This window comes from Oncorhynchus keta, unplaced genomic scaffold, assembly GCF_023373465.1.
Source record: "Oncorhynchus keta strain PuntledgeMale-10-30-2019 unplaced genomic scaffold, Oket_V2 Un_scaffold_8144_pilon_pilon, whole genome shotgun sequence".
Lineage (NCBI taxonomy): Eukaryota > Metazoa > Chordata > Actinopteri > Salmoniformes > Salmonidae > Oncorhynchus > Oncorhynchus keta.
This window is the reverse complement of record NW_026291002.1, coordinates 69,581-92,338: the sequence shown is the minus strand read 5'-3', so window position 1 is coordinate 92,338 and position 22,758 is coordinate 69,581. Positions and strand designations below refer to the sequence as shown.

General features: G+C 38.8%; 1 protein-coding gene across 1 annotated transcript in view; it reads right to left on the bottom strand.

Annotated features, from left to right (window-relative positions):
- Nucleotides 1-22,183, bottom strand: part of LOC127929552 (bifunctional heparan sulfate N-deacetylase/N-sulfotransferase 4-like) — a gene marked incomplete at its 3' end in the record, with an annotated part of 95,677 nt that extends 73,494 nt beyond the window's left edge. The window contains exons 1-2 of the mRNA XM_052517469.1: nucleotides 22,093-22,183; nucleotides 11,247-13,018 (exon numbers count right to left, since the gene is read on the bottom strand). Of these exons, the coding sequence (XP_052373429.1) occupies nucleotides 11,247-12,185 (939 nt within the window). The remainder of the gene's footprint in view (nucleotides 1-11,246; nucleotides 13,019-22,092) is intronic.
- Between the last annotated feature and the right edge of the window lie 575 nt (nucleotides 22,184-22,758).

The following is a 22,758-nucleotide window of genomic DNA, read 5'->3' as shown; positions in this document are numbered from 1 at the left end:
GAGAGGAGACAGGTCTCCCTTCCCCATAATAATAATAATATTAACCTGGTCAGTGAGAGGAGACAGGTCTCCCTTCCCCATAATAATAATAATATTAACCTGGTCAGTGAGAGGAGACAGGTCTCCCTTCCCCATAATAATAATAATATTAACCTGGTCAGTGAGAGGAGACAGGTCTCCCTTCCCCATAATAATAATAATATTAACCTGGTCAGTGAGACAGGTCTCCCTTCCCCATAATAATAGTAATATTAACCTGGTCAGTGAGAGGAGACAGGTCTCCTTCCCCATAATAATAATAATATTAACCTGGTCAGTGAGAGGAGACAGGTCTCCCTTCCCCATAATAATAATAATATTAACCTGGTCAGTGAGAGGAGACAGGTCTCCCTTCCCCATAATAATAATAATATTAACCTGGTCAGTGAGAGGAGACAGGTCCCCTTCCCCATAATAATAATAATATTAACCTGGTCAGTGAGAGGAGACAGGTCTCCCTTCCCCATAATAATAATAATATTAACCTGGTCAGTGAGAGGAGACAGGTCTCCCTTCCCCATAATAATAATAATATTAACCTGGTCAGTGAGAGGAGACAGGTCTCCCTTCCCCATAATAATAATAATATTAACCTGGTCAGTGAGAGGAGACAGGTCTCCCTTCCCCATAATAATAATAATATTAACCTGGTCAGTGAGAGGAGGCAGGTCTCCCTTCCCCATAATAATAATAATATTAACCTGGTCAGTGAGAGGAGACAGGTCTCCCTTCCCCATAATAATAATAATATTAACCTGGTCAGTGAGAGGAGACAGGTCTCCCTTCCCCATAATAATAATAATATTAACCTGGTCAGTGAGAGGAGACAGGTCTCCCTTCCCCATAATAATAATAATATTAACCTGGTCAGTGAGAGGAGACAGGTCTCCCTTCCCCATAATAATAATAATATTAACCTGGTCAGTGAGAGGAGACAGGTCTCCCTTCCCCATAATAATAATAATATTAACCTGGTCAGTGAGAGGAGACAGGTCTCCCTTCCCCATAATAATAATAATATTAACCTGGTCAGTGAGAGGAGACAGGTCTCCCTTCCCCATAATAATAATAATATTAACCTGGTCAGTGAGAGGAGACAGGTCTCCCTTCCCCATAATAATAATAATATTAACCTGGTCAGTGAGAGGTGGCAGCTCTCCCTTCCCCATAATAATAATATTAACCTGGTCAGTGAGACAGGTCTCCCTTCCCCATAATAATAATAATATTAACCTGGTCAGTGAGAGGAGACAGGTCTCCCTTCCCCATAATAATAATAATATTAACCTGGTCAGTGAGAGGAGACAGGTCTCCCTTCCCCATAATAATAATAATATTAACCTGGTCAGTGAGAGGAGACAGGTCTCCCTTCCCCATAATAATAATAATATTAACCTGGTCAGTGAGAGGAGACAGGTCTCCCTTCCCCATAATAATAATATCTCCCTTCCCCATAATAATAATATTAACCTGGTCAGTGAGAGGAGACAGGTCTCCCTTCCCCATAATAATAATAATATTAACCTGGTCAGTGAGACAGGTCTCCCTTCCCCATAATAATAATAATATTAACCTGGTCAGTGAGAGGAGACAGGTCTCCCTTCCCCATAATAATAATAATATTAACCTGGTCAGTGAGAGGAGACAGGTCTCCCTTCCCCATAATAATAATAATATTAACCTGGTCAGTGAGAGGAGACAGGTCTCCCTTCCCCATAATAATAATAATATTAACCTGGTCAGTGAGAGGAGACAGGTCTCCCTTCCCCATAATAATAATAATATTAACCTGGTCAGTGAGAGGAGGCAGGTCTCCCTTCCCCATAATAATAATAATATTAACCTGGTCAGTGAGAGGAGACAGGTCTCCCTTCCCCATAATAATAATAATATTAACCTGGTCAGTGAGAGGAGACAGGTCTCCTTCCCCTAATAATAATAATATTAACCTGGTCAGTGAGAGGAGACAGGTCTCCCTCCCCCATAATAATAATAATATTAACCTGGTCAGTGAGAGGAGACAGGTCTCCCTTCCCCATAATAATAATATTAACCTGGTCAGTGAGAGGAGACAGGTCTCCCTTCCCCATAATAATAATAATATTAACCTGGTCAGTGAGAGGAGACAGGTCTCCCTTCCCCATAATAATAATAATATTAACCTGGTCAGTGAGAGGAGACAGGTCTCCCTTCCCCATAATAATAATAATATTAACCTGGTCAGTGAGAGGAGACAGGTCTCCCTTCCCCATAATAATAATATTAACCTGGTCAGTGAGAGGAGACAGGTCTCCTTCCCCATAATAATAATAATATTAACCTGGTCAGTGAGAGGAGACAGGTCTCCCTTCCCCATAATAATAATAATTAACCTGGTCAGTGAGAGGTGGTCTCCCTTCCCCAATAATAATAATATTAACCTGGTCAGTGAGAGGAGACAGGTCTCCCTTCCCCATAATAATAATAATATTAACCTGGTCAGTGAGAGGAGACAGGTCTCCCTTCCCCATAATAATAATAATATTAACCTGGTCAGTGAGAGGAGACAGGTCTCCCTTCCCCATAATAATAATAATATTAACCTGGTCAGTGAGAGGAGACAGGTCTCCCTTCCCCATAATAATAATAATATTAACCTGGTCAGTGAGAGGAGACAGGTCTCCCTTCCCCATAATAATAATATTAAACCTGGTCAGTGAGAGGAGACATCTCCTTCCCCATATAATATTAACCTGGTCAGTGAGAGGAGACAGGTCTCCCTTCCCCCCTGGTCAGTGAGAGGAGACAGGTCTCCCTTCCCCATAATAATAATAATATTAACCTGGTCAGTGAGAGGAGACAGGTCTCCCTTCCCCATAATAATAATAATATTAACCTGGTCAGTGAGAGGAGACAGGTCTCCCTTCCCCATAATAATAATAATATTAACCTGGTCAGTGAGAGGAGACAGGTCTCCCTTCCCCATAATAATAATAATATTAACCTGGTCAGTGAGAGGAGACAGGTCTCCCTTCCCCATAATAATAATAATATTAACCTGGTCAGTGAGAGGAGACAGGTCAGTGAGACAGGCCCCTTCCCCATAATAATAATAATATTAACCTGGTCAGTGAGAGGAGACAGGTCTCCCTTCCCCATAATAATAATAATATTAACCTGGTCAGTGAGAGGAGACAGGTCTCCCTTCCCCATAATAATAATAATATTAACCTGGTCAGTGAGAGGAGACAGGTCTCCCTTCCCCATAATAATAATAATATTAACCTGGTCAGTGAGAGGAGACAGGTCTCCCTTCCCCATAATAATAATAATATTAACCTGGTCAGTGAGAGGAGACAGGTCTCCCTTCCCCATAATAATAATAATATTAACCTGGTCAGTGAGAGGAGACAGGTCTCCCTTCCCCATAATAATAATAATATTAACCTGGTCAGTGAGAGGAGGCAGGTCTCCCTTCCCCATAATAATAATAATATTAACCTGGTCAGTGAGAGGAGACAGGTCTCCTTCCCCATAATAATAATAATATTAACCTGGTCAGTGAGAGGAGACAGGTCTCCCTTCCCCATAATAATAATAATATTAACCTGGTCAGTGAGAGGAGACAGGTCTCCCTTCCCCATAATAATAATAATATTAACCTGGTCAGTGAGAGGAGACAGGTCTCCCTTCCCCATAATAATAATAATATTAACCTGGTCAGTGAGAGGAGGCAGGTCTCCCTTCCCCATAATAATAATAATATTAACCTGGTCAGTGAGAGGAGACAGGTCTCCCTTCCCCATAATAATAATAATATTAACCTGGTCAGTGAGAGGAGACAGGTCTCCCTTCCCCATAATAATAATAATATTAACCTGGTCAGTGAGAGGAGACAGGTCTCCCTTCCCCATAATAATAATAATATTAACCTGGTCAGTGAGAGGAGACAGGTCCCCCTTCCCCATAATAATAATAATATTAACCTGGTCAGTGAGAGGAGACAGGTCTCCCTTCCCCATAATAATAATAATATTAACCTGGTCAGTGAGAGGAGACAGGTCTCCCTTCCCCATAATAATAATAATATTAACCTGGTCAGTGAGAGGAGACAGGTCTCCCTTCCCCATAATAATAATAATATTAACCTGGTCAGTGAGAGGAGACAGGTCTCCCTTCCCCATAATAATAATATTAACCTGGTCAGTGAGAGGAGACAGGTCTCCCTTCCCCATAATAATAATATTAACCTGGTCAGTGAGAGGAGACAGGTCTCCCTTCCCCATAATAATAATAATATTAACCTGGTCAGTGAGAGGAGACAGGTCTCCCTTCCCCATAATAATAATAATATTAACCTGGTCAGTGAGAGGAGACAGGTCTCCCTTCCCCATAATAATAATAATATTAACCTGGTCAGTGAGAGGAGACAGGTCTCCCTTCCCCATAATAATAATAATATTAACCTGGTCAGTGAGAGGAGACAGGTCTCCCTTCCCCATAATAATAATATTAACCTGGTCAGTGAGACAGGTCCCCCTTCCCCATAATAATAATAATATTAACCTGGTCAGTGAGAGGAGACAGGTCCCCCTTCCCCATAATAATAATAATATTAACCTGGTCAGTGAGAGGAGACAGGTCTCCCTTCCCCATAATAATAATAATATTAACCTGGTCAGTGAGAGGAGACAGGTCTCCCTTCCCCATAATAATAATAATATTAACCTGGTCAGTGAGAGGAGACAGGTCTCCCTTCCCCATAATAATAATAATATTAACCTGGTCAGTGAGAGGAGACAGGTCTCCCTTCCCCATAATAATAATAATATTAACCTGGTCAGTGAGAGGAGACAGGTCTCCCTTCCCCATAATAATAATAATATTAACCTGGTCAGTGAGAGGAGACAGGTCTCCCTTCCCCATAATAATAATAATATTAACCTGGTCAGTGAGAGGAGACAGGTCTCCCTTCCCCATAATAATAATAATATTAACCTGGTCAGTGAGAGGAGACAGGTCTCCCTTCCCCATAATAATAATAATATTAACCTGGTCAGTGAGAGGAGACAGGTCTCCCTTCCCCATAATAATAATATTAACCTGGTCAGTGAGAGGAGACAGGTCTCCCTTCCCCATAATAATAATAATATTAACCTGGTCAGTGAGAGGAGACAGGTCTCCCTTCCCCATAATAATAATAATATTAACCTGGTCAGTGAGAGGAGACAGGTCTCCCTTCCCCATAATAATAATAATATTAACCTGGTCAGTGAGAGGAGACAGGTCTCCCTTCCCCATAATAATAATAATATAACCTGGTCAGTGAGAGGAGACAGGTCTCCCTTCCCCATAATAATAATAATATTAACCTGGTCAGTGAGAGGAGACAGGTCTCCCTTCCCCATAATAATAATAATATTAACCTGGTCAGTGAGAGGAGACAGGTCTCCCTTCCCCATAATAATAATAATATTAACCTGGTCAGTGAGAGGAGACAGGTCTCCCTTCCCCATAATAATAATAATATTAACCTGGTCAGTGAGAGGAGACAGGTCTCCCTTCCCCATAATAATAATAATATTAACCTGGTCAGTGAGAGGAGACAGGTCTCCCTTCCCCATAATAATAATAATATTAACCTGGTCAGTGAGAGGAGACAGGTCTCCCTTCCCCATAATAATAATAATATTAACCTGGTCAGTGAGAGGAGATTAGGTCTCCCTTCCCCATAATAATAATAATATTAACCTGGTCAGTGAGAGGAGACAGGTCTCCCTTCCCCATAATAATAATAATATTAACCTGGTCAGTGAGAGGAGACAGGTCTCCCTTCCCCATAATAATAATAATATTAACCTGGTCAGTGAGAGGAGACAGGTCTCCCTTCCCCATAATAATAATAATATTAACCTGGTCAGTGAGAGGAGGCAGGTCTCCCTTCCCCATAATAATAATAATATTAACCTGGTCAGTGAGAGGAGACAGGTCTCCCTTCCCCATAATAATAATAATATTAACCTGGTCAGTGAGAGGAGACAGGTCTCCCTTCCCCATAATAATAATAATATTAACCTGGTCAGTGAGAGGAGACAGGTCTCCCTTCCCCATAATAATAATAATATTAACCTGGTCAGTGAGAGGAGACAGGTCTCCCTTCCCCATAATAATAATAATATTAACCTGGTCAGTGAGAGGAGACAGGTCTCCCTTCCCCATAATAATAATAATATTAACCTGGTCAGTGAGGCAGGTCTCCCTTCCCCATAATAATAATAATATTAACCTGGTCAGTGAGAGGAGACAGGTCTCCCTTCCCCATAATAATAATAATATTAACCTGGTCAGTGAGAGGAGACAGGTCTCCCTTCCCCATAATAATAATAATATTAACCTGGTCAGTGAGAGGAGACAGGTCTCCCTTCCCCATAATAATAATAATATTAACCTGGTCAGTGAGAGGAGACAGGTCTCCCTTCCCCATAATAATAATAATATTAACCTGGTCAGTGAGAGGAGACAGGTCTCCCTTCCCCATAATAATAATAATATTAACCTGGTCAGTGAGAGGAGACAGGTCTCCCTTCCCCATAATAATAATAATATTAACCTGGTCAGTGAGAGGAGACAGGTCTCCCTTCCCCATAATAATAATAATATTAACCTGGTCAGTGAGAGGAGACAGGTCTCCCTTCCCCATAATAATAATAATATTAACCTGGTCAGTGAGAGGAGACAGGTCTCCCTTCCCCATAATAATAATAATATTAACCTGGTCAGTGAGAGGAGACAGGTCTCCCTTCCCCATAATAATAATAATATTAACCTGGTCAGTGAGAGGAGACAGGTCTCCCTTCCCCATAATAATATTAACCTGGTCAATAGAGGAGACAGGTCTCCCTTCCCCATATAACCTGGTCAGTGAGAGGAGACAGGTCTCCCTTCCCCATAATAATAATAATATTAACCTGGTCAGTGAGAGGAGACAGGTCTCCCTTCCCCATAATAATAATAATATTAACCTGGTCAGTGAGAGGAGACAGGTCTCCCTTCCCCATAATAATAATAATATTAACCTGGTCAGTGAGAGGAGACAGGTCTCCCTTCATAATAATAATAATATTAACCTGGTCAGTGAGAGGAGATAGGTCTCCCTTCCCCATAATAATAATCAACCTGGAGAGAGGAGGCAGGTCTCCTTCCCCATAATAATAATAATATTAACCTGGTCAGTGAGAGGAGACAGGTCTCCCTTCCCCATAATAATAATAATATTAACCTGGTCAGTGAGAGGAGACAGGTCTCCCTTCCCCATAATAATAATAATATTAACCTGGTCAGTGAGAGGAGACAGGTCTCCCTTCCCCATAATAATAATAATATTAACCTGGTCAGTGAGAGGAGACAGGTCTCCCTTCCCCATAATAATAATAATATTAACCTGGTCAGTGAGAGGAGACAGGTCTCCTTCCCCATAATAATAATAATATTAACCTGGTCAGTGAGAGGAGGCAGGTCCCCTTCCCCATAATAATAATAATATTAACCTGGTCAGTGAGAGACAGGTCTCCCTTCCCCATAATAATAATAATATTAACCTGGTCAGTGAGAGGAGGCAGGTCTCCCTTCCCCATATAATAATAATATTAACCTGGTCAGTGAGAGGAGACAGGTCTCCCTTCCCCATAATAATAATAATATTAACCTGGTCAGTGAGAGGAGACAGGTCTCCCTTCCCCATAATAATAATAATATTAACCTGGTCAGTGAGAGGAGACAGGTCTCCCTTCCCCATAATAATAATAATATTAACCTGGTCAGTGAGAGGAGACAGGTCTCCCTTCCCCATAATAATAATAATATTAACCTGGTCAGTGAGAGGAGACAGGTCTCCCTTCCCCATAATAATAATAATATTAACCTGGTCAGTGAGAGGAGACAGGTCTCCCTTCCCCATAATAATAATAATATTAACCTGGTCAGTGAGAGGAGACAGGTCTCCCTTCCCCATAATAATAATAATATTAACCTGGTCAGTGAGAGGAGGCAGGTCTCCCTTCCCCATAATAATAATAATATTAACCTGGTCAGTGAGAGAGGAGACAGGTCTCCCTTCCCCATAATAATAATAATATTAACCTGGTCAGTGAGAGGAGACAGGTCTCCCTTCCCCATAATAATAATAATATTAACCTGGTCAGTGAGAGGAGACAGGTCTCCCTTCCCCATAATAATAATAATATTAACCTGGTCAGTGAGAGGAGACAGGTCTCCCTTCCCCATAATAATAATAATATTAACCTGGTCAGTGAGAGGAGACAGGTCTCCCTTCCCCATAATAATAATAATATTAACCTGGTCAGTGAGAGGAGACAGGTCTCCCTTCCCCATAATAATAATAATATTAACCTGGTCAGTGAGAGGAGACAGGTCTCCCTTCCCCATAATAATAATAATATTAACCTGGTCAGTGAGAGGAGACAGGTCTCCCTTCCCCATAATAATAATATTAACCTGGTCAGTGAGAGGAGACAGGTCTCCCTTCCCCATAATAATAATAATATTAACCTGGTCAGTGAGAGGAGACAGGTCTCCCTTCCCCATAATAATAATAATATTAACCTGGTCAGTGAGAGGAGGCAGGTCTCCCTTCCCCATAATAATAATAATATTAACCTGGTCAGTGAGAGGAGACAGGTCTCCCTTCCCCATAATAATAATAATATTAACCTGGTCAGTGAGAGGAGGCAGGTCTCCCTTCCCCATAATAATAATAATATTAACCTGGTCAGTGAGAGGAGGCAGGTCTCCCTTCCCCATAATAATAATAATATTAACCTGGTCAGTGAGAGGAGGCAGGTCTCCCTTCCCCATTCCTGGTCAGTGAGAGGAGGCAGGTCTCCCTTCCCCAATAATAATATTAACCTGGTCAGTGAGAGGAGACAGGTCTCCCTTCCCCATAATAATAATAATATTAACCTGGTCAGTGAGAGGAGACAGGTCTCCCTTCCCCATAATAATAATAATATTAACCTGGTCAGTGAGAGGAGACAGGTCTCCCTTCCCCATAATAATAATAATATTAACCTGGTCAGTGAGAGGAGACAGGTCTCCCTTCCCCATAATAATAATAATATTAACCTGGTCAGTGAGAGGAGACAGGTCTCCCTTCCCCATAATAATAATAATATTAACCTGGTCAGTGAGAGGAGACAGGTCTCCCTTCCCCATAATAATAATAATATTAACCTGGTCAGTGAGAGGAGACAGGTCTCCCTTCCCCATAATAATAATAATATTAACCTGGTCAGTGAGAGGTGGCAGGTCTCCCTTCCCCATAATAATAATAATATTAACCTGGTCAGTGAGAGACAGGTCCCCCTTCCCCATAATAATAATAATAGTAACCTGGTCAGTGAGGAGACAGGTCTCCCTTCCCCATAATAATAATAATATTAACCTGGTCAGTGAGAGGAGACAGGTCTCCCTTCCCCATAATAATAATAATATTAACCTGGTCAGTGAGAGGAGACAGGTCTCCCTTCCCCATAATAATAATAATATTAACCTGGTCAGTGAGAGGAGACAGGTCTCCCTTCCCCATAATAATAATAATAATAATAATAATAATATTAACCTGGTCAGTGAGAGGAGGCAGGTCTCCCTTCCCCATAATAATAATAATATTAACCTGGTCAGTGAGAGGAGACAGGTCTCCCTTCCCCATAATAATAATAATATTAACCTGGTCAGTGAGACAGGTCTTCCTTCCCCATAATAATAATAATATTAACCTGGTCAGTGAGAGGAGACAGGTCTCCCTTCCCCATAATAATAATAATATTAACCTGGTCAGTGAGATGTGGCAGGTCTCCCTTCCCCATAATAATAATAATATTAACCTGGTCAGTGAGACAGGTCCCCCTTCCCCATAATAATAATAATATTAACCTGGTCAGTGAGGAGACAGGTCTCCCTTCCCCATAATAATAATAATATTAACCTGGTCAGTGAGAGGAGACAGGTCTCCCTTCCCCATAATAATAATAATATTAACCTGGTCAGTGAGAGGAGGCAGGTCTCCCTTCCCCATAATAATAATAATATTAACCTGGTCAGTGAGAGGAGACAGCTCTCCCTTCCCCATAATAATAATAATATTAACCTGGTCAGTGAGAGGAGGCAGGTCTCCCTTCCCCATAATAATAATAATATTAACCTGGTCAGTGAGAGGAGGCAGGTCTCCCTTCCCCATAATAATAATAATATTAACCTGGTCAGTGAGAGGTGGCAGGTCTCCCTTCCCCATACTAATAATAATATTAACCTGGTCAGTGAGAGGAGACAGGTCTCCCTTCCCCATAATAATAATAATATTAACCTGGTCAGTGAGAGGAGACAGGTCTCCCTTCCCCATAATAATAATAATATTAACCTGGTCAGTGAGAGGAGACAGGTCTCCCTTCCCCATAATAATAATAATATTAACCTGGTCAGTGAGAGGAGACAGGTCTCCCTTCCCCATAATAATAATAATATTAACCTGGTCAGTGAGAGGAGACAGGTCTCCCTTCCCCATAATAATAATAATATTAACCTGGTCAGTGAGAGGAGACAGGTCTCCCTTCCCCATAATAATAATAATATTAACCTGGTCAGTGAGAGGAGACAGGTCTCCCTTCCCCATAATAATAATAATATTAACCTGGTCAGTGAGAGGTGGCAGGTCTCCCTTCCCCATAATAATAATAATATTAACCTGGTCAGTGAGACAGGTCCCCCTTCCCCATAATAATAATAATATTAACCTGGTCAGTGAGGAGACAGGTCTCCCTTCCCCATAATAATAATAATATTAACCTGGTCAGTGAGAGGAGACAGGTCTCCCTTCCCCATAATAATAATAATATTAACCTGGTCAGTGAGAGGAGGCAGGTCTCCCTTCCCCATAATAATAATAATATTAACCTGGTCAGTGAGAGGAGACAGGTCTCCCTTCCCCATAATAATAATAATATTAACCTGGTCAGTGAGAGGAGGCAGGTCTCCCTTCCCCATAATAATAATAATATTAACCTGGTCAGTGAGAGGAGACAGGTCTCCCTTCCCCATAATAATAATAATATTAACCTGGTCAGTGAGACAGGTCTCCCTTCCCCATAATAATAATAATATTAACCTGGTCAGTGAGACAGGTCTCCCTTCCCCATAATAATAATAATATTAACCTGGTCAGTGAGAGGTGGCAGCTCTCCCTTCCCCGGGGTTATCTCTGTTGTGAAGGGGTACCTGGCTGACTCCAGGATGGTGACTATGTCCTGTCCTAACTGGCTATACTGTGATTCTACTAGTACCAATACTACTGGGTCGACTGAAGGGAGGGGCTGCGTGTCGCGGTCGGATCGTCTGTCGGCGTGGTTATCAGTGTGTGTGTCGGTGTGTTTATCAGTGTGTTTATCAGTGTGTTTATCAGTGTGTTTATCAGTGTGTTTATCAGTGTGTTTATCAGTGTGTGTGTCGGTGTGTTTATCAGTGTGTGTGTCGGGGTGTTTATCAGTGTGTCTGTCGGGGTGTTCATCAGTGTGTGTGTCGGGGTGTTTATCAGTGTGTGTGTCGGGGTGTTTATCAGTGTGTCTGTCGGTGTGTTTATCAGTGTGTGTGTCGGGGTGTTTATCAGTGTGTCTGTCGGGGTGTTCATCAGTGTGTGTGTCGGGGTGTTTATCAGTGTGTGTGTCGGGGTGTTTATCAGTGTGTCTGTCGGTGTGTTTATCAGTGTGTGTGTCGGTGTGTTTATCAGTGTGTGTGTCGGGGTGTTTATCAGTGTGTGTGTCGGTGTGTTTATCAGTGTGTGTGTCGGGGTGTTTATCAGTGTGTGTGTCGGGGTGTTTATCAGTGTGTGTGTCGGGGTGTTTATCAGTGTGTGTGTCGGGGTGTTTATCAGTGTGTGTGTCCCGGTCGGATCGTCTGTCGGTATGTGTGTTGGCGGATCTGTAGGGAGTTGGAAAGGGCAGGGGGCACGCCACAGCAACGTGCTCTCCTGATTGGTTGAGCTGTAGAGTGGGGGCGGAGTGAGAGAATAGGAAGTAGGCGGAGCCTAGCAGGGAGCCAGAGGCGAGGAGGAGGAGGAAGCGCCGCAGGTGGCGACGGACATGCACCGCTAACGACATCACTACCTGGAGGGTAGCGTGTATACAGGTGTATGTCAGGGTGTGTGTGTGTGTGTGTGTGTGTGTGTGTGTGTGTGTGTGTGTGTGTGTGTGTGTGTGTGTGTGTGTGTGTGTGTGTGTGTGTGTGTGTCAGGGTGTGTGTGTGTGTCAGGGTGTGTGTGTGTGTGTGTGTGTGTGTGTGTGTGTGTGTGTGTGTGTGTGTGTGTGTGTGTGTGTGTGTGTGTGTGTGTGTGTGTGTGTGTGTGTGTGTCAGGGTGTGTGTGTGTGTGTGTATGTCAGGGTGTGTGTGTGTCAGGGTGTGTGTGTGTCAGGGTGTGTGTATGTCAGGGTGTGTGTGTGTCAGGATGTGTGTGTATGTCAGGGTGTGTATGTCAGGGTGTGTGTATGTCAGGGTGTGTGTGTGTCAGGGTGTGTGTGTATGTCAGGGTGTGTGTGTGTCAGGGTGTGTGTGTGTCAGGGTGTGTGTGTATGTCAGGGTGTGTGTGTATGTCAGGGTGTGTGTGTGTGTATGTCAGGGTGTGTGTGTATGTCAGGGTGTGTGTGTATGTCAGGGTGTGTGTGTATGTCAGGGTGTGTGTATGTCAGGGTGTGTGTGTGTCAGGGTGTGTGTGTGTGTGTGTATGTGTGTCAGGGTGTGTGTGTGTGTCAGGGTGTGTGTGTATGTCTCTATGAAGGGTTTCTAACATGGATGTGGTGGGGAACACTAAGGTCTGTCATGTCACCATGGTGACAGAGGGTCAGAAAGGTCAGCCTGACATAATGGAACTCCCTCTACACCAATCACAACCCAGGACACACAGGGGGAGACAACGTTTTCAGGACAGCTCCTGGACCTGTAGAGCAAGGAGACAACATGAGGTTAGACACACGTGTGTGTGTGTGTGTGTGTGTGTGTGTGTGTGTGTGTGTGTGTGTGTGTGTGTGTGTGTGTGTGTGTGTGTGTGTGTGTGTGTGTGTGTGTGTGTGTGTGTGTGTGTGTGTGTGTGTGTGTGTGTTCTAATCAGTGCTCCCTAGGGAGTCAAAGGCCACAGCTGGTAAAGACTGACTGAAAACAACTTTAAGGCGTAGGGTTCATCACACACACAGACACAGACAGACAGACAGACAGACAGACAGACAGACAGACAGACAGACAGACAGACAGACAGACAGACAGACAGACAGACAGAACTGGTTAGCCTAACATAATCACAACTAGTTATTAAACTACTAACTACCCATAGCCTAACATAATCACAACTGGTTATTAAACAACTAACTACCCATAGCATAACATAATCACAACTAGTTATTAAACTACTAACTACCCATAGCCTAACATAATCACAACTGGTTTATTAAACTACTAACTACCCATAGCCTAACATAATCACAACTAGTTATTAAACTACTAACTACCCATAGCCTAATATAATCACAACTGGTTATTAAACTACTAACTACCCATAGCCTAACATAATCACAACTAGTTATTAAACTACTAACTACCCATAGCCTAACATAATCACAACTGGTTATTAAACTACTAACTACCCTAACTACATAGCCTAACATAATCACAACTGGTTATTAAACTACTAACTACCCATAGCCTAACATAATCACAACTGGTTATTAAACTACTAACTACCCATAGCCTAACATAATCACAACTGGTTATTAAACTACTAACTACCCATAGCCTAACATAATCACAACTGGTTATTAAACTAACTACCCATAGCCTAATATAATCACAACTAGTTATTAAACTACTAACTACCCATAGCCTAACATAATCACAACTGGTTATTAAACTACTAACTACCCATAGCCTAATATAATCACAACTGGTTATTAAACTACTAACTAACCCCATAGCCTAAACATAATCACAACTGGTTATTAAACTACTAACTACCCATAGCCTAACATAATCACAACTGGTTATTAAACTACTAACTACCCATAGCCTAATATAATCACAACTGGTTATTAAACTATAGCTACTAACATAATCACAACTAGTTATTAAACTACTAACTACCCATAGCCTAACATAATCACAACTGGTTATTAAACTACTAACTACCCATAGCCTAATATAATCACAACTGGTTATTAAACTACTAACTACCCATAGCCTAATATAATCACAACTAGTTATTAAACTACTAACTACCCATAGCCTAATATAATCACAACTAGTTATTAAACTACTAACTACCCATAGCCTAATATAATCACAACTGGTTATTAAACTAACTAACCCTTAGCCTAATATAATCACAACTGGTTATTAGACTACTAACTATAATCCTAATATAATCACAACTGGTTATTAAACTACTAACTACCCTTAGCCTAACATAATCACAACTGGTTATTAAACTACTAACTACCCATAGCCTAATATAATCACAACTGGTTATTAAACTACTAACTACCCATAGCCTAATATAATCACAACTGGTTAAACTTAAACCCATAGCCTAACTACCCATAGCCTAACATAATCACAACTGGTTATTAAACTACTAACTACCCATAGCCTAATATAATCACAACTAATTAAACTACTAACTACCCATAGCCTAATATAATCACAACTAGTTATTAAACTACTAACTACCCATAGCCTAATATAATCACAACTGGTTATTAAACTACTAACTACCCATAGCCTAATATAATCACAACTGGTTATTAAACTACTAACTACCCATAGCCTAATATAATCACAACTGGTTATTAAACTACTAACTACCCATAGCCTAATATAATCACTATATAATCACAACTAGTTATTAAACTACTAACTACCCATAGCCTAACATAATCACAACTGGTTATTAAACTACTAACTACCCATAGCCTAACATAATCACAACTAGTTATTAAACTACTAACTACCCATAGCCTAACATAATCACAACTAGTTATTAAACTACTAACTACCCATAGCCTAACATAATCACAACTGGTTATTAAACTACTAACTACCCATAGCCTAATATAATCACAACTGGTTATTAAACTACTAACTACCCATAGCCTAATATAATCACAACTGGTTATTAAACTACTAACTACCCATAGCCTAACATAATCACAACTAGTTATTAAACTACTAACTACCCATAGCCTAACATAATCACAACTGGTTATTAAACTACTAACTACCCATAGCCTAACATAATCACAACTAGTTATTAAACAACTAACTACCCATAGCCTAATATAATCATAAAACTACTAACTACCCATAGCCTAACATAATCAAACTAGTTATTAAACTACCCATAGCCTAACACCACTGGTTATTAAACTACTAACTACCCATAGCCTAATATAATCACAACTGGTTATTAGACTACTAACTACCCATAGCCTAACATAATCACAACTAGTTATTAAACTACTAACTACCCATAGCCTAATATAATCACAACTGGTTATTAAACTACTAACTACCCATAGCCTAATATAATCACAACTGGTTATTAAACTACTAACTACCCATAGCCTAATATAATCACAACTGGTTATTAAACTACTAACTACCCATAGCCTAACATAATCACAACTAGTTATTAAACTACTAACTACCCATAGCCTAACATAATCACAACTAGTTATTAAACTACTAACTACCCATAGCCTAACATAATCACAACTGGTTATTAAACTACTAACTACCACATAGCTACTAACTATAATCACAACTGGTTATTAAACTACTAACTACCCATAGCCTAACATAATCACAACTAGTTATTAAACTACTAACTACCCATAGCCTAACATAATCACAACTGGTTATTAAACTACTAACTACCCATAGCCTAACATAAACATAATCACAACTGGTTATTAAACTACTAACTACCCATAGCTACTAACTATAATCACAACTGGTTAAAACTACTAACTACCCATAGCCTAATATAATCACAACTGGTTATTAAACTACTAACTACCCATAGCCTAATATAATCACAACTGGTTATTAAACTACTAACTACCCATAGCCTAACATAATCACAACTAGTTATTAAACTACTAACTACCCATAGCCTAATATAATCACAACTGGTTATTAAACTACTAACTACCCATAGCCTAATATAATCACAACTGGTTATTAAACTACTAACTACCCATAGCCTAATATAATCACAACTGGTTATTAAACTACTAACTACCCATAGCCTAACATAATCACAACTAGTTATTAAACTACTAACTACCCATAGCCTAACATAATCACAACTAGTTATTAAACTACTAACTACCCATAGCCTAATATAATCACAACTATAATCACAACTGGTTATTAAACTACTAACTACCCATAGCCTAACATAATCACAACTGGTTATTAAACTACTAACTACCCCTAATATAATCACAACTGCTACTAACATAATCAATCAAACTAGTTATTAAACTACTAACTACCCATAGCCTAACATAATCACAACTGGTTATTAAACTACTAACTACCCATAGCCTAACATAATCACAACTGTTATTAAACTACTAACTACCCATAGCCTAACATAATCACAACTGGTTATTAAACTACTAACTACCCATAGCCTAATATAATCACAACTGGTTATTAAACTACTAACTACCCATAGCCTAACATAATCACAACTGGTTATTAAACTACTAACTACCCATAGCCTAACATAATCACAACTGGTTATTAAACTACTAACTACCATAGCCTAACTAATCCCATAGCCTAACATAATCACAACTGGTTATTAAACTACTAACTACCCATAGCCTAACATAATCACAACTAGTTATTAAACTACTAACTACCCATAGCCTAACATAATCACAACTGGTTATTAAACTACTAACTACCCATAGCCTAACATAATCACAACTGGTTATTAAACTACTAACTACCCATAGCCTAACATAATCACAACTGGTTATTAAACTACTAACTACCCATAGCCTAACATAATCACAACTAGTTATTAAACTACTAACTACCCATAGCCTAACATAATCACAACTGGTTATTAAACTACTAACTACCCATAGCCTAACATAATCACAACTGGTTATTAAACTACTAACTACCCATAGCCTAACATAATCACAACTAGTTATTAAACTACTAACTACCCATAGCCTAACATAATCACAACTGGTTATTAAACTACTAACTAACTACCCATAGCCTAACATAATCACAACTGGTTATTAAACTACTAACTACCCATAGCCTAACATAATCACAACTGGTTATTAAACTACTAACTACCCATAGCCTAACATAATCACAACTGGTTATTAAACTACTAACTAACTACCCATAGCCTAACATAATCACAACTGGTTATTAAACTACTAACTACCCATAGCCTAATATAATCACAACTAGTTATTAAACTACTAACTACCCATAGCCTAATATAATCACAACTGGTTATTAAACTACTAACTACCCATAGCCTAATATAATCACAACTGGTTATTAAACTACTAACTACCCATAGCCTAACATAATCACAACTGGTTATTAAACTACTAACTACCCATAGCCTAACATAATCACAACTGGTTATTAGACTACTAACTACCCATAGCCTAACATAATCACAACTGGTTATTAAACTACTAACTACCCATAGCCTAACATAATCACAACTGGTTATTAAACTACTAACTACCCATAGCCTAACATAATCACAACTGGTTATTAAACTACTAACTACCCATAGCCTAACATAATCACAACTAATTAAACTACTAACTACCCATAGCCTAACATAATCACAACTAGTTATTAAACTACTAACTACCCATAGCCTAACATAATCACAACTGGTTATTAAACTACTAACTACCCATAGCCTAACATAATCACAACTAGTTATTAAACTACTAACTACCCATAGCCTAATATAATCACAACTAGTTATATAAACTACTAACTACCCATAGCCTAACATAATCACAACTGGTTATTAAACTACTAACTACCCATAGCCTAATATAATCACAACTAGTTATTAAACTACTAACTACCCATAGCCTAACATAATCACAACTAGTTATTAAACTACTAACTACCCATAGCCTAACATAATCACAACTGGTTATTAAACTACTAACTAACTACCCATAGCCTAACATAATCACAACTAGTTATTAAACTACTAACTACCCATAGCCTAACATAATCACAACTAGTTATTAAACTACTAACTACCCATAGCCTAATATAATCACAACTAGTTATTAAACTACTAACTACCCATAGCCTAACATAATCACAACTGGTTATTAAACTACTAACTACCCATAGCCTAATATAATCACAACTAGTTATTAAACTACTAACTACCCATAGCCTAACATAATCACAACTGGTTATTAAACTACTAACTAACTACCCATAGCCTAACATAATCACAACTGGTTATTAAACTACTAACTACCCATAGCCTAACATAATCACAACTAGTTATTAAACTACTAACTACCCATAGCCTAACATAATCACAACTGGTTATTAAACTACTAACTACCCATAGCCTAACATAATCACAACTAGTTATTAAACTACTAACTACCCATAGCCTAACATAATCACAACTGGTTATTAAACTACTAACTACCCATAGCCTAATATAATCACAACTGGTTATTAAACTACTAACTACCCATAGCCTAATATAATCACAACTGGTTATTAAACTACTAACTACCCATAGCCTAACATAATCACAACTGGTTATTAAACTACTAACTACCCATAGCCTAACATAATCACAACTAGTTATTAAACTACTAACTACCCATAGCCTAACATAATCACAACTGGTTATTAAACTACTAACTACCCATAGCCTAACATAATCACAACTAGTTATTAAACTACTAACTACCCATAGCCTAACATAATCACAACTAGTTATTAAACTACTAACTAACTACCCATAGCCTAACATAATCACAACTGGTTATTAAACAACTAACTACCTACCCATAGCCTGACATAATCACAACTAGTTATTAAACTACTAACTAACTACCCATAGCCTAACATAATCACAACTAGTTATTAAACTACTAACTACCCATAGCCTAATATAATCACAACTGGTTATTAAACTACTAACTACCCATAGCCTAATATAATCACAACTGGTTATTAAACTACTAACTACCCATAGCCTAACATAATCACAACTGGTTATTAAACAACTAACTACCCATAGCCTAACATAATCACAACTAGTTATTAAACTACTAACTACCCATAGCCTAACATAATCACAACTAGTTATTAAACTACTAACTACCCATAGCCTAACATAATCACAACTGGTTATTAAACTACTAACTACCCATAGCCTAACATAATCACAACTGGTTATTAAACTACTAACTAACTACCCATAGCCTAACATAATCACAACTGGTTATTAAACTACTAACTACCCATAGCCTAACATAATCACAACTGGTTATTAAACTACTAACTACCCATAGCCTAACATAATCACAACTAGTTATTAAACTACTAACTACCCATAGCCTAACATAATCACAACTAGTTATTAAACAACTAACTACCCATAGCCTAACATAATCACAACTGGTTATTAAACTACTAACTACCCATAGCCTAATATAATCACAACTGGTTATTAAACTACTAACTACCCATAGCCTAACATAATCACAACTAGTTATTAAACTACTAACTACCCATAGCCTAACATAATCACAACTGGTTATTAAACTACTAACTACCCATAGCCTAACATAATCACAACTGGTTATTAAACTACTAACTACCCATAGCCTAACATAATCACAACTAGTTATTAAACTACTAACTACCCATAGCCTAACATAATCACAACTGGTTATTAAACTACTAACTAACTACCCATAGCCTAATATAATCACAACTGGTTATTAAACTACTAACTAACTACCCATAGCCTAATATAATCACAACTAGTTATTAAACTACTAACTACCCATAGCCTAACATAATCACAACTAGTTATTAAACTACTAACTACCCATAGCCTAATATAATCACAACTGGTTATTAGACTACTAACTACCCATAGCCTAACATAATCACAACTAGTTATTAAACTACTAACTACCCATAGCCTAACATAATCACAACTAGTTATTAAACTACTAACTACCCATAGCCTAACATAATCACAACTAGTTATTAAACTACTAACTACCCATAGCCTAATATAATCACAACTGGTTATTTAACTACTAACTACCCACAGCCTAACATAATCACAACTAGTTATTAAACTACTAACTACCCATAGCCTAATATAATCACAACTGGTTATTTAACTACTAACTACCCATAGCCTAACATAATCACAACTAGTTATTAAACAACTAACTACCCATAGCCTAACATAATCACAACTGGTTATTAAACTACTAACTACCCATAGCCTAATATAATCACAACTAGTTATTAAACTACTAACTACCCATAGCCTAACATAATCACAACTAGTTATTAAACTACTAACTACCCATAGCCTAACATAATCACAACTAGTTATTAAACTACTAACTACCCATAGCCTAACATAATCACAACTGGTTATTAGACTACTAACTACCCATAGCCTAATATAATCACAACTGGTTATTAAACTACTAACTACCCATAGCCTAACATAATCACAACTAGTTATTAAACTACTAACTACCCATAGCCTAACATAATCACAACTGGTTATTAAACTACTAACTAACTACCCATAGCCTAATATAATCACAACTGGTTATTAAACTACTAACTACCCATAGCCTAATATAATCACAACTGGTTATTAAACTACTAACTACCCATAGCCTAACATAATCACAACTAGTTATTAAACTACTAACTACCCATAGCCTAACATAATCACAACTGGTTATTAAACTACTAACTACCCATAGCCTAACATAATCACAACTAGTTATTAAACAACTAACTACCCATAGCCTAACATAATCACAACTAGTTATTAAACAACTAACTACCCATAGCCTAACATAATCACAACTAGTTATTAAACAACTAACTACCCATACACTACTTGACAAATGTCTGATCTCTATCTATTTATCTGTCAAAATGAATGTTTCCATTGAACGTCACTATAATAATCACATCTCAGACCAGTTAAATGTTAAACAAATGATTGTTTTCTGACTAAAATACCTGAAACACCAAACATCAATCAATGAATACTAAAATACCTAAAACACCAAACATCAATCAATGAATACTAAAATACCTAAAATACCAAACACCAAACATCAATCAATGAATACTAAAATACCTAAAACACCAAACATCAATCAATGAATACTAAAATACCTAAAACACCAAACATCAATCAATGAATACTAAAATACCTAAAATACCAAACACCAAACATCAATCAATGAATACTAAAATACCTAAAACACCAAACATCAATCAATGAATACTAAAATACCTAAAATACCTAAAACACCAAACATCAATCAATGAATACTAAAATACCTAAAATACCTAAAACACCAAACATCAATCAATGAATACTAAAATACCTCCAACAACATGTCATTTTAATCTGGATGATATTAATGACATCGGAGAACGGATAGAAAACACCAAACATCAATCGATCGATGTGATCAAAATGTGTAAATAGACATTCCAACACACGCAGCTCCTTGTAAAGAAAACAATGAGAGATAGAGGAGGAGAAGGGAGAGAGAGAGAGAGAGTGAGAAAGAAAGAGAGCCTTCCTCGCCTTCAGCAAATAAATTCACTACGGTTTTAAAAACGCTGTTCCATCCGCTTGCTTTCATGCAACAACAACAAAAACTCAGCCAGAGCACGGAGTCTATGTTTTACCTCTAGCCGGGATGAGGGCGCTGCTGGGCGCGCAGATTGAGCGAAGGTGAGCCACTGGTCTGGAGCCGTGATGGAGGAACGTAAATCCGCCTGTATATCGGGCTGTCGACTCCTCTCATCACTAGAACAGAGGTAAACGCCGGAATAAACGTCTCTACTCCTCCGTCAACTCCTCTCACTCACAATTCCTCAGTTTTGCCCTCTTTCTCTCTCTCTCTCTCTCTCGTTCTCTGTCCTCTCCTCTCTTCTCTCCCTCTCTCCAGATTAGAGCAGAGAAGAGAGAATTGCGTCAAGTGTTTAACAGCGGGCACGCGTGAGACAAACCGAGATCTGTGCCGCTCTCCGTTACTGACCAACTGACTGCCTGCCGCCTGCTACACTACGGGAATCTGTTCCGTGCTCCCCTGCGCGCAGCAAGAGAGAGGGAGAGAGAGACAAAGAGAGAGAGGTCTCAATTTGGCATGACGGTCTGCTATACAAAATGATGGAAAGCGGTGTTGGGGGTAAAAACACATGACACACACACACAAACAGTGTGCAGTTAAAATGGGCAAAACACACATGACACACACACACACAAACAGTGTGCAGTTAAAATGGGCAAAACACACATGACACACACACACAAACAGTGTGCAGTTAAAATGGGCAAAAAAACACCCAGAT